This window comes from Equus asinus, chromosome 9, assembly GCF_041296235.1.
Source record: "Equus asinus isolate D_3611 breed Donkey chromosome 9, EquAss-T2T_v2, whole genome shotgun sequence".
NCBI classification, from domain to species: Eukaryota; Metazoa; Chordata; class Mammalia; order Perissodactyla; family Equidae; genus Equus; species Equus asinus.
Genome location: NC_091798.1, coordinates 48,464,133 through 48,477,646, shown reverse-complemented (window position 1 = coordinate 48,477,646; position 13,514 = coordinate 48,464,133). Strand labels below are relative to the sequence as shown.

The 13,514-nt window shown below is 36.7% G+C and overlaps 1 protein-coding gene across 1 annotated transcript in view; it reads left to right on the top strand.

Moving 5' to 3' along the window:
* ADAMTS19 (ADAM metallopeptidase with thrombospondin type 1 motif 19) overlaps positions 1-13,514 on the top strand; it is a 237,160-nt gene that overhangs the window by 149,750 nt on the left and 73,896 nt on the right. Inside the window, exons 14-15 of the mRNA XM_044743732.2 lie at positions 6,868-6,995; positions 10,914-11,034. Coding sequence (XP_044599667.2) covers positions 6,868-6,995; positions 10,914-11,034 — 249 coding nt within the window. The remainder of the gene's footprint in view (positions 1-6,867; positions 6,996-10,913; positions 11,035-13,514) is intronic.

Sequence of the window (13,514 nt, the reverse complement as noted above, 5' to 3'; positions counted from 1 at the left end):
GAAAATGTACAGCCATATAAAATTCTGTACACAAATGTTTGTGACAGCTTTATTTTTAATAGCCAAAAACTGGAAACGACCAAAAAGGTTCTAAGTAGCTGAATAAACATACTGTGGCATATCCGTACCATGGGATACTATGCAGCAATAAAAGGAACAAACTATTAACATGTGCAATGACTTGGTGGATTTCAGAGCATTATGCTGAGTGAAAAAAGCCAATTTCAAAAGGTCACACACATACTGTATGATTCTATTTAGATAACATTCTTGAAATGACAGTACTGTAGAGATGGAAAACAGATAGATTAGTGGTTGGCAGGACTTAGGGATGGTGGCGGGGAGAGGGATGGGTGTACCATGAAGGGGTGGCATGAGGTAGAACTTGGAGGTGATGGGATAGTTCAATATATTGATTGTGGTGGTGGTTGTAAAATTTATACATATGATAAAATGGCATAGAACTATACTGCATATACCCATGTCAGTTTCCTGGGTTTGTTGTTGTATCATAGTTACCAAGGTGTAACCATTGGGGGAAACTGGGTGAAAGGTATACAGGACCTCTCTGTACTATTTTTGCAGCTTCCTGTAAATCTTTTTTTTTTTGGTGGGGAAGATTGGCTAACATCTGTGCCAGTCTTCCTCTATTTTGTATGTGGGACGCTGCCATCTCATGGTTTGATCAGCGATGTGTAGGTCCACGCCTGGGATCTAAACCGGAGAACCCCAGGCCACCAAAGCAAAGCATGCAAACTTAACCACTATGCCACCGGGCCGGCCCCTCCTGTAAATCTTAAATTATTTCAGAATAAGAATTTTAAGAAAATTATGTGCTACCTTATTACTTAAGAATGATAGTTCTTGCCCATGGTCAGTGGGCTGTGGGTTTGAGTTGCTTTTACCAAAAGTGGTGGTGAATTCTCTGATTTAATTGACCATCATGCCCCTAGTCTCTCCTTTCGTTCTGTCTCCCATTAGTCAATTTGGACTGTGCTGTCCATCATTTCAATCACACTCCTGTTAATAGCCTGTTAATAGCCTAAATTCCATTGTTTATCAATTTCAGTGCACCCATCTGACAAAACACATCTCTCATTGTGAGCATCTGAGCATACATGCACTAATGGAAACAGCCAAACAATAGGGCAGATTATTCCACTACATAATGGAGGCGGGGAAAGCAGCCGTCAGATGATTACCCCTCATCTTCTTGCTATCAAACACATAAGCCTAACTATATCTGCAGACATTGCACCTGCTTTCTACTACATAGCAAATTTTGATCCTCCTTTCAAAGCCAGCGGCTCTATCTGTGCCCTGAATGTCCCATCTTCCCCTTTCAGCTGGTTTAGTGACTACCCTTGCTTCCTCTTATATATTTAATCTCTTCTTTATGATTTTTCACACTCAATTTTAAAAGATATTTAGGACTCCTCCATTAAAAAATACAAACCTTTCTTCAGGTTCATAGCCACCTCCAGTTGCTATGTTTACACTCTTCCTCCTTCATAGACACTCTTTTAAAAGATTCATTTGTTTTCCAACCCTCCATTTCCTTACTTTCAATCTGGATTCCACCAACACCAATCTCACTAATGTCATTAGGGACTTTCATGGAAACTAAACCTCATGAGTGGTTTCAAATGACCTTTCAAATACATTCAAATGATTGGCCACCCCTTGGTTCTTGAAACACTCACGTGCCTTGATTTCCATGCCACAACACTGTCTTGGCTTTCTTACTCTCTCTCTGGTGTGGTCTTCCCCTGCCTATCCCAGATGCTGTTCCATGTTCACTCTACATTTTCTTCTTAAGTGATTTCATGTATTCTCATGACTTCCAGTATTCAAATAACTCATCAATTTTTCTTCAGCCATATTGTTCCTTTGAGCTTCTAACTTATATGTATAACTTCCTACTTGATATTTCTACTTAGATATCTTCAAGTTTAAGACCAAACTCATGATTATAACCCTTCCAATCCATGTCAATTCTGATCCTCTTGTATCTCCTATCTCAGTGAAGGTTATACTAGCTTTTCAATTGTACAAGCCAGAGATGTATGTCATTCTTAACACTTCCATGTTCCTCCCTGACATATCCCATCCATCACCATGTTTTATGTATTTCACTTCCTGAATATCTCTCTACTCCATCTCCACTCTCATTATTCTAACCTCCAGTTTTCAGATTCTCTTGCTTGGGCTCCTGTAGTGACTCCAAAGTAGTCCTTCTGCTTCTACTCTCCTCCCTCAATTCACTCTTCATAGAGCATTCTAGAGATCTTTATATAAAATGCACATCTGATCATAGTGATCTCTCACTTAAAGCATTTCACAGGCTTCCCATAATTCTTCAGGTAAACACCAAATTGCATAGCACAACATGCACAAGAAGAGCCCTCAGTCTGTTTCCTACACTTATCTCCTGCCTCATCTAAAACATTGCTCCCTTTCACTCTGCACGCCAGATATTGGTCTCAAACATGTCATGCTCTCTTCCTCCACATGGCCTCAAAATATACAGTTGAGAGGAAATAATAGCACAATCTTCTGTTCACACAATCTTCTTAATAAATGGCAATTCCATCTTTCCAGGTGCTTAGACCAAAAACCCCAGAGTCATCATTTTTCTTTTCTTTCTCTTTTACTATGCATTCAAAATATCATTAAGGTCTCATGAGCCCTGTCTTTAAACTATCGAACTGGTCTTTATGCCTGTGCCCTTGTACCTCCTTCAGTCTCAATGTAACAGCCAGACTGATGCATTTAAAATGTCAGTCATATTATGTTATTCTTTCATTCATTACTCTCCAATATCTTCCCAACTCACTAAGAGTAATAGTCCAAAGTTCTTCTAATGGCCTGTAAGGAGATTCATTCTCTCACCTCCTTCATGTCTTGTCTTAGATACTAACTCAATGCTTTTCTTTTCCTGGCTTTATTCTTTGTTCACAGAATTTATCATCATCTGCGATAATACTTTTGTGTTTTATTTGTTTATTATAAGCCTCCCCCAAATAATAGTTGTAAGAGCAGGGCTTGTTGTCATATTTTATGCATTTCTATATCTTTAGCATTATGAATAGGACCTGAACAGAGTAAGCACTTAATAAATATTAAGTGAATGTATGATGTGTCCTATGGGAATTTTCCAGTGATCTGTCCTGGCCTCTCATCTCTTCTCACTAAATATTCTCCTTGGGATGATCTTACTCATTTGCTAGGTTTCATTTATCATCTATATTCTAAAGGAGCACAAATATTTATCTCCAACCCAGGTTTCTCTGTCCTGCTCTCCTTAGCTGCTTACCTATCTGTTGCATGGACGTCTCCAGTCAACATCCCGTTCATCTCTGACTCAACATGCTCCCAGTTGAATGTACCCGCTTCCCTTTTCCTTTGTCTTTCACTGCCAACATTTGCTTCTCTTACTGTTCTCTCTCACAGAAAATGGCATGATCAACCTCATTAGCAAGCTAAGCCAGATCCTTCTTCCTCAGTCCCCATCTACCTGTAATCAGTCAGCAAACCCTATTTGTCCAAAGCTTTTTATCCCTACGACCGGCATCTTTGTTCATGATTCTGCCAACTTTAACCTGGATTCCTCAAACAGCTTCCTCACTGTCTCCCTGACTACAGAATCACCCTACTCCTCATTTCAGCCAGGCTAGTCTTTTTAAAGGTCAGATCTGTCCGTCACTGTGCCAAGTGATACCCTTCCATGAGTCCTGTTGCTCTCAGGACCAATCTCAAACTTTATAACCTGGTTTATGAGGCCATTTTTTTCTCCTGTGAGAGATTCGCCCTGAACTAACATCTGTTGCAAATCTTTCTCTTTTTTCTCTTGAAGAAGATTAGCTCTGAGCTAACATCTGTGCCAGTCTTCCTCTATTTTGTATGTGGGTTGCTGCCACAGCATGGCTGACGAGTGGTGTAGGTCCATGCTTGGGATCAAATTCACAAACTTGGGCCACCAAAGCAGAGCACTCCAAGTTTAACCACCATGCAATGGGGCTGGCCCCTTATAAGGCCATTTTTGTGGCCTTCCCCCACTTTAACTTCTCTTGCCTCATCTCTATCATTCCCTTTTGTAGTCTCTAGCACAGCCAGGTCAAATTCCATTCCATCTCTCATATACATTGGGCTCTCTTATTTCTGAGCCCCTAAACATGCTGGTTTCTTGGCATAATACCTTTTGTTTCTTATGCTTTGATCTCTGTCTTCCCATTTATTTATCTTGAAAACTTCTACTGATTTTTTGGACTCAGTTTATGTCAAGTACTCTGGGAAAAAAGAATCCCCTTGGTCCTCCAAATTGGGGATGTGCCCCTTCCAAGTACCCCACGAGCACCTTGTCATGGCAGATTTTAATGTATCTATATTCCCCCTATTGTGTGTGCCTAGTGTCTAGTCTGGTGATTATTAAGCTTCCAATGAATATTTGTTGCATAAATTTGAATACATAAAAATATTTTTTTATTGCAAAAGTGCAATCAATATGACTATTCACATCATGAAAATCATCATCTGATCATATGAGGGTTAAATCCTGTCTCTACCTCTAACTGGCTGTGAGCTTTGATAACATTAAATTCATCTGAAACCAGTTTACTCATATGTGAAGTAAGAGATAGGAAACAAGTTCCCTCCAGATTAAAAAAAATCAGAATTGGATGAGAGTCAATTTAAAATATTAAAGCTGTTTGAAATCACAATTAAAGAAGCTCCTAACTCTTATAAAGTGAGGTTTATCATCAAAATGATCCATAATAGCTATTTATAGAATCAGCAGGTTTGCAGTTTTGATAATTTTTCAACACATGTCAATCAAACACATCAGTCTGTGTAATGAATAAAATGCACAATAATAATTAGTCTTCATGTCTTATAGCACTATGGAAGAAGTTAAAGTATACAATTCTTTTAAAAGTCCCAAGTCTTCATAACATATGCCACCTTAAAATGCAAGTGGCTATTTCTGTCATTCTTATGTAATACATGAATCTATGGCTAGAATAATGAAGTGGAAAGTATCAATGCAGTAGTGAACATTTTTTTAGAGAAAAAAGATACATGTCTTTCACATGCAGGTATTTTGCATACTCTGTGCTGAAATTTGGCTGAAATCCATGTTTAATGCATATCTTGGAAAGGGTTGGTCCCTTAAATCAAGACAGAGCCTGCCTGCCAAGAACTGGCATGTTCCATGGATCACTATAAAGTCACAGTCTCGAGGGTATGCTCCGGGAAGGAAGATTGGTATCAAATGTTTATGTCATCTGTAAAGCTAAAGCAAGCACAGTGAATTGACAATATGTTGTAAAAGGAGAAATACAAAGATTTTTATCTGAATTCTCGCTTGGAATGTGAATGGAATTTTCTAGACAAACTCCTTTCAACATTATTCATATATCTGGTTTGCTCCTCTCTTCAATGAATACTCCAGAAAAAGAATTATATATATACCACTTTTAAAGTGTTGCAATTATAGCAGCTGTTTTTAGGTCCAAAGATATGACATAGTAAGCGGTCATTGAATAAACATAACCTACTTTGAGGTGTGAGAGCACACTGAAATGCTTTATTGCGGCTTATAATGGCATCTTAAAGGGAAATTTCAAAACCATGCACATTAAAGGCCATGTTCCAACTCCCCAAAATTGTTCAGAGCAGTATTCAGAAGCCACATGTGAAAACTGTTTGAAATGTTCAGTTCTGAAGGCTCATTTAACTGTCTGTCTTCTCTTTGCAAAGTGATACCCTGTTCCCTGCCTCTGGCTGTTATTTGGTATTTATAGAATCCCATCAGCATACGTGGAACTTTACTGAAGACATAAGCGAAGATCAGTGTCAGAGGCTGTAAACTATTTTCCATTCTATTTATATGAGCTTAATAAACAGTAAAGGGACTGACTGGTGTCGAGCCAATGGAGTAGTAATGCAGCATGGAAATTGCTCTGAAGTTTCAGATTTGGATAATTCTACTACTGGTGTTACCAAATACTACAGCTCCTCTGAAGGATGCTTAGAAATAGAAACAGCACTTTAAAAATATTTTGCCACTCTTTGAGCATAACAGGCAAGTGTTTTGACTGTAACCAGCCTTATTGCTTAATGAAGCACTGAAGAGGACTGCCAGCCATTCAAGGATTCTTTACCTAGAACAGTGGTTCTCAACCTAGATGTGTATATACTGATATGCTTTCTGAGTAAGCAATAAAGGGGCATGAGTTCTAGCTAGCACTTCAGCAATTGTCCATACCAGTGGATGTTCTCGTGGGATTGTATTGCATTTCTGAACATCCTCGTAATGGAAAATCTTACGCAAATTGCTCATCTTAGAAGTGCTTCTTTTTCCCTGTAGTAATTTTTCAATTAGAAAATGCCAAATGTATAGGAATGAAAATTAATGTATTTGAATTTAGAAGTGAGACATCAAGAAAGGCTTCATGAATAAAGTAAATCTTAAATAGGCAGAATTCTGATCTGTACTTAAGATAAAAGGGAGTTCATTCCAAAAGATAGGAGCAAAAAATGGGCGTATGCAAAATATTTTTCAGGAAGAATGATTGGTTTGTGTGTGGTATGGGTTTAGTGCCAGAAAAATAAGTGATATGTTTTAAAAATAATTTGAAGACCTATTTCTTAAAAAGAAGATCAATATTCATTGAATATCTTTTTACCCCCAGGCATTATCTCATTTACTCCTCATAATAACCCTCTAGTATAGTCTACTCTAGTATTACATTACTCAATTAACATAAAATTATATTTTTATTCAACTGTTCTGGAAAATAAACCTTGAAATAAAAATGCTTATGAAGTGACTTTTGTTCATTTTTTAATCCACTCTGTGTGTAGAAAAACCCTGTGCCTTGTTTTGCTCTCCTGTTGGAAAAGAACAGCCTATTCTTCTATCAGAAAAAGTGATGGATGGAACTTCTTGTGGATATCAGGGATTAGATATCTGTGCAAATGGCAGGTGTCAGGTAAGACCGTCCAAAGGGAGAATGTCTGTGCTGAGGGAGGATTGCGGGACCACTGAGCAGCTGCACAGTATGGGGGAAAGCTCCGCACGAAGATTCAAAAGATTTGGATGTAGTCCTGACTCAACTGTGATCTTGAGCAAGTCTCATCTAGCTTGAAACTTCATTTCTTCGTCTGTCTAATGAAGGGTCTGGACTAAATAAACTGTAATATCAATTACTAGCTGAAAGAATCTGAAATTTCTATTCTGAAATGTACATATTACAGGTCTAAAATTGCAACACTTCGGGCATTTTGTTTCAAAACATTCCAGACCAAAAATTCAAACACTCCAGTTCTCCATGTCTTTTGTCCAAGACTGAGCCTGTGGCAAAAATCTATAAAATCAGTCCTATTACTCACTTAATATTAAAGTATTTTCAACATACTTGAATCAACTGATTTTTAAATGTACATTCAATTTTTATATAATACTTAAACCTTTAATTTGCCTTACTCTTCCTTTTAAAAAATAATCTGCATCTCCTGCTTGCATTTATGTGCTCTTTTTTATTTATCTTTAGAAAAGTAGAGATTCTGTTAAAGTGAGTATGAACAGCATAGTGGAAGATCAAAGGCTAGAACTTAGAAGTTGCTGGTTTTAGCTCTGTCGCTATCTCAAGTTGGCTTCCCCTGGAAGGTTAATAAGCAGAAGTTCAATGCCAAGTGTTTCCATGATAAACATCTATGTGGGCAGAGGAAGGAGGCAAGATTGGCACAGGGAGAAATGGCTGTGGTACAGTCACCATGGGACCTCAGCTGACCCTGTGGCGAGCGTCCAAGCTGGGATGGCGCTTCAGACTTGTCCCTATTTGGGGTGATAAAACCAGGCATTTTTCCCCCAGTGTCTACTCACGTTTGGATGCACGCTGCCTAAGGAAGGGGATGAGACCTTGGGAAAGGCACTTTTCTTCAGGCGAGGCAATTTCTGAAAAGTGCTGATGGCCAAGAGCCATCAGCTAATAAACTTCTCATGCATGGCAGGGAAATAAGTCCTTTAGTTACTAAAGAAATATCTGAGTGGAGCAGCACTGAATCCTTGAGAGCCACTAGGAAACCATGTTCTTGGGAAAAATCGTTTAAAATATGTATATGCCCATTAACTAATCTGTAAAATGAAGTTGTTACACAAATGGTCATTGACTTTGTGCAGTATACTCCTTTGAGAATTTGATGAAGAGTTTGCTTTTTTCCCAGAAAACTGCACATCTGACCACACACACACGCACGCCACATGCATATGTGCCAAATTTGAAAACAATTACAAACCATGGATGGATCAATCTGTGAACCAATAGAGGTCTGTGTACTTCTGGGTAAAAACTTAGAAGCAGTGCGAAACTTAAATGCTTTACCAGCTCTAAGATTCTGTATTTTGCCAGCATGCTATAAAGTTGAAATCACAGAATCATGTAATCCCATTGGCATAAAAAAACACTCTAATTACATATTAATTTCCTTTATTCTTTAACAGAATATGACAATAACCTGAAATGTAGTTTTTCATTTGTCTGTAAAAATATCATTGCAGGTACTTACGTATACATATTTTGTTTTCAGATCTGTATGTTATGGAATTAAAGCTTTTAACCTTATTTCGTCATTATATGTAAATGTGTCAGATTAGCGTATGTCTTAAAAGAATTTATTTTAAAAAATTATTTTCCTAACTGTACATGCAAAATACAATACCCTAAATTGCTGTGCTTTTCACTTAAAAGTATTGTATAAGCCAGATCTTTTACAGAGTCCCTAGGTAGATATTAAAATTAGAGCAACAACAACAAAAAATTATGTGTAAGTGCTATGTGAATCTGATGATTATAATTAAGTTAAAGTTCGCTGAAATGGATTGTGACTTCTGAGAACATTGGAATAGTTTATGATTCTGGCTTTTTAACTAAAATGCTTCATTCAGTCTTTCAATATAATTAAAAACATGTTTCTTTTTTCTTTCTGACAACCCTTTATGTATTGGGTTTGGCTAGAGTGTCTTGTTTTATCACAAAATATATAGCACCAAAGCTGAGTGTACAATTCCAACCTTGGTGAGTGGACTGAGGAGGGAAATTGAAAATAGACAGTTTTCTCCTGGTGACCCAGTTTGGCTCTCTGACATTTCCATTGTGGAAAAGGCTAGAGGAAGCTCTACTCTGTATTTTGTTATCCACCCATCTCTAGCATACCAGTGGTACTTCAGGTACCTGTCACCAGTTAAACAGCATTGCCTTCTCAAAGTCATTCATCCTCAACTTTTGGAGTTATATGAGCATATTTTGATAAATGTGGATACTTGAGACTACCAGTTACAAAACACAGTCTTTGGTTCTTATTCTAAAATTACATGATTATTGAGCCATGGCATTATGTCTATCCCTGACTTTCATTTTAGGTTTACGGGCTTGTAATATTCCAGTTACAAGGGTTAGAAAAAACTAAGAAACTACTAGATACTAATTTATTCAGTCATTTAACTATTAGTTGTTGGATTTATTGTATTTGCCAAGAAACAAGCTGGATGTTAGGGATAGAGCAGTAAAAGTACTTTTATCGTTTCACAACCATTCTAAACTCGACTCTAAATTTTTTCCTCATTTGTACATGAAGAAGAGATTTTTTTTTTCCACCTCACCCCAGGACTCCCAGATCTTTGCATGACTCCTGCTTAGTGAACTTTTGTATACCTTTGTTGTATTTTGAGAATTTCCTATGGGGGCCACCTCTTTCATCCAAAGACATTCTCTTTATTTTCCCCTGAATAAGCTTTGATTTGCTGGTCAGAGTTCTCCACTAATGCATTACTTTGTCTACCTCTTGACACTGATTACACCCCTCTTGACAAAAGGAAAGCATGCTATATTATGCAGGTTTAATGTGATTTTTGCTTTCTCAGGATGATCATCCTGCAGCTCCATTTTATAATCGGCTTCCTTCCCCCACCCCAGTACCACCAATACCAACCAGAGAAAAAGACACTGATTTTGTTTCTGTTTTATTTAGTATTTTTAAAATGTGTCTAAAATAGTTATAACTTTTTATAAATAAATATATCATCAGTTACATTGGAAGCAATCAAGAAGCAACTCCTTCTTGATTAGGAGTAATTATGTAATCCTACCATTTATTTCTGACGGTATACACATATTAAATTCTACCCTTTGAGTATGCACAACTTTGCAAAGAATGATCATATTTTCAGAACATCAATGGAAGACCAACATTATTCACTAGAAAAGAGTCAGTGGCTTAATCTCAGAAGATTCATATTAACATAATTCTTCCGGGGGCATATGAAAATAAATTCCCTGTTCATATTTTCATAAAGCAGCCGTGGATTGTCAGCAGTTCTTACTAACATTCGTGGGCTAGATGCCAAAGAAGGTGGGGATAGAAGTTTATTTGTGAACTGTAGTGAAAATAAACATTTATGTTTGGCTCTCAAAAAGCTAATATTTAATATTCAGCATTTGCTTTGCAAGCACTTTAGAAGTGAAGCCATCCATATAATGAAGTATATATGTTCTCTGTTGAATAGAATGAATTAGATTAATCATGTTATATTTAATAGAAATGTGATTTCCTTTGGGATTTATATAACTTGCATTTGTCTCAATATTTTTCCAAATTGCTTTAGGATATCATTTAATTCTTAATACAAGAAAAATACTCTCATCACTATCTTGCTATTTGGTTACTTTACAGATAATATTTGACATGAGCTTGATATATTAGTTTGCACCAGAGAATATGACATTTTACTAGTTGGTCAATTAAATATGTCTAGTTTGTAGAGACTAGGTTTGTCCTAAATTAGTGATTGAAAAAGAAAAAGGAAAAAGAGAAAACTCAATTTATGATGTACTGTCATTCTCTTGTTACAGAAAGTTGGCTGTGATGGTTTATTAGGGTCTCTTGCAAGGGAAGATCATTGTGGTGTATGCAATGGCAATGGAAAATCATGCAAAATCATTAAAGGAGATTTTAATCACACCAGAGGAGCAGGTATTTTTTTTTTTAATTTATTATTGGCATAATCTTTGGGACAAAGATTACATTGAACTTGACTTAGAAATCACAGTTCTGATTCTGTTGAAGACTTTTGTAATGGGTATTGAATGATTTTTCGCGACGATATACAATGTGATACGAGCCAGAAATTCTAACAAGTCCCTTTCCCAGTAATGAAAATATGAAGTCATCTGTTGTGCATTTAATAAATTGGAGCAGCAAGGGAATAATCTAATTTGCATTGGCTAATATCATCAGCTTTCTACAGACTTTATTCTCTAATGCAAAGCATGATGTCTAACAGAGAATAATTATTTGTAACAGCCTGAAGCAACTATTGAGAGTATTAATCTTCAGGGTTTCAGCTTTCCATTTTCTTTTCTTAATTTTTTACTAAATTTGAAGGGACTAAGTTTTTGGAAACAGAGAGTCTACAGCAGGGTACCATAGTGGAAACAGTAACAGGGGGAGGCAGAAGATGTGGGATCATGGTCCACATAGATTAATGGTGGGAAGTAATCCTCTCTTCTTTTGTTTCATCATCTGTAAATACTAATACTCGGGAGGTTTGAGGATGAAATGATTAGGAACAACCTGTGTAGTGTGCATTTTAAAGTGATCCACAACAAAAGTGATATTATCTATACTGAAATATAATGACCCACAATTATGCTTTATATACAGAAAATGCTTTATACCTGGGTCCTCAAGTTTACCGGGAGGAAGCAGACATTTCTGTGTTTACATTAGTGTCCTACCTGAACTTCAGTCTATGGAACTATCTTAGTATTGATGATTATACTTTCATCATTACTATGCTTATTTTCCGTACATCAACTTTTTCCTATTTTAAATTCCTTTCTTGTTAATATATGAGAAAACCTGAGACTAAAATATGTCTTATACAAAGAACAAGCCATTTATGTTTGAATAATCAAGAAAACTGAGTTCATTCTAGATAAAAGAATCCTTCAGAAAAGAAAATTAGACACAGCCCTCTAAAGTTGCATATAACCTTTTGCTAGGCCCCAGCAGAATTAAAGATAAGTGAGCTTGAAGATCTTGAAGCCTAAAAATAACTAAGGCCCAGGGTAAATTGCAGATCAAAATCTCAATCTCCTAAGCTGTGAAAAAAGGTGCCAGATCCTACAAGTCAAAATCTGCCAGAACTCGTTTAGAAAAGTCATACTTCACTGTAACAGGCTCCCAGACTTTCAACTAAGAAGTGCAATTATAATAAGCTTTTCGACATGATTGTGATGGGAGAGGTTTTTATAGTGCTGAAGTTCAAATAAAGTCTGAAAGATCAAAGAGATTTAAAGATACTAGAATTTTTGAAGAATGTTCTTGCAAATTTATTTAATATGCATGGAAACAGTTCACTGAAGAATACTGATGCACATTCAACACTGATATCTTTATTTAATTGTAGTAACACTTTCTTTTTCCACCAAGCATAGAAAACAGAAATACCAGTTAAATGAGTGACGCTTTTCATTCTGACTGCAGTTATGTGGATATATTTTTCCCCAGATTCCTACTTCAAACCTCCTTTGTTTTTATTGCACTTTAATTTCTACTTTTGTTTGTTTGTTTGTTTGCTATAGATAAGTTATATTGATGACATCTGTTATTTGGAAAATGTCTGAGATGCCTAAGGTATTGGGAATATAAGACACTAATAATGTTACTTTGTTCCTTACAACTCAATTCTAGTTTCACATTGCTCACAGGGAAGAAACTAGAATTCTTAACTTGGACCATAGGTCCTTCATGGTGTTGTCCCTACCTATTTCTCTGGCATCACCTCACAGCAAGGTTCCTTTCCTTCTCTAAGCTGCAGCCACCAGATTTCTTACAGATGCTCAAACTGACCGTGCTCACTCTAGCACCTTGCATGTAAAAATATGCTTTTGTTAGCTTCCTCTTATCTTTCTCTGGTTAATTCCTAGACATCACTTAGACCTCAGTTCAGATGTCACTTTTTCAGTGAAGTGTACCTGAAGAACTTTCCCCTCCTATTGCTAACAACTAGTTTAGTGATGCTTACTGTATTTGAATCTGTACCGTATAGCTCTGACTTTAAAATCAATGAGGAAAAATATTATGGCTGTTTTGTTCAACACCATATTTCCAATGACCAGCATAGCTTGTGATACATTACTATTTGTTAATTAATAATGAAACATTATATTGTGAAGAACTTTAAAAAACAAAAATCTGTACCAGCCCTTCATTATATCATGGGCTTCATCTGCTTGTGACTTTAGGAATGTTGTATTCATTTCTCTTGAGACAGTTTTATCCTTATAGTTTATGGACTTCCTAGGATTTCTTGAAGGAATTGCAGCCTTATTGGGTCCAGTTGGCTAGGCACACTGTGTATATTGTATGCGTAACACATGTGTGGACACATGTGGGTGTTTTCAATCCCTGCGCTCTGTTTAGAGTTTGCTAAATCATTTTGGTTGGAG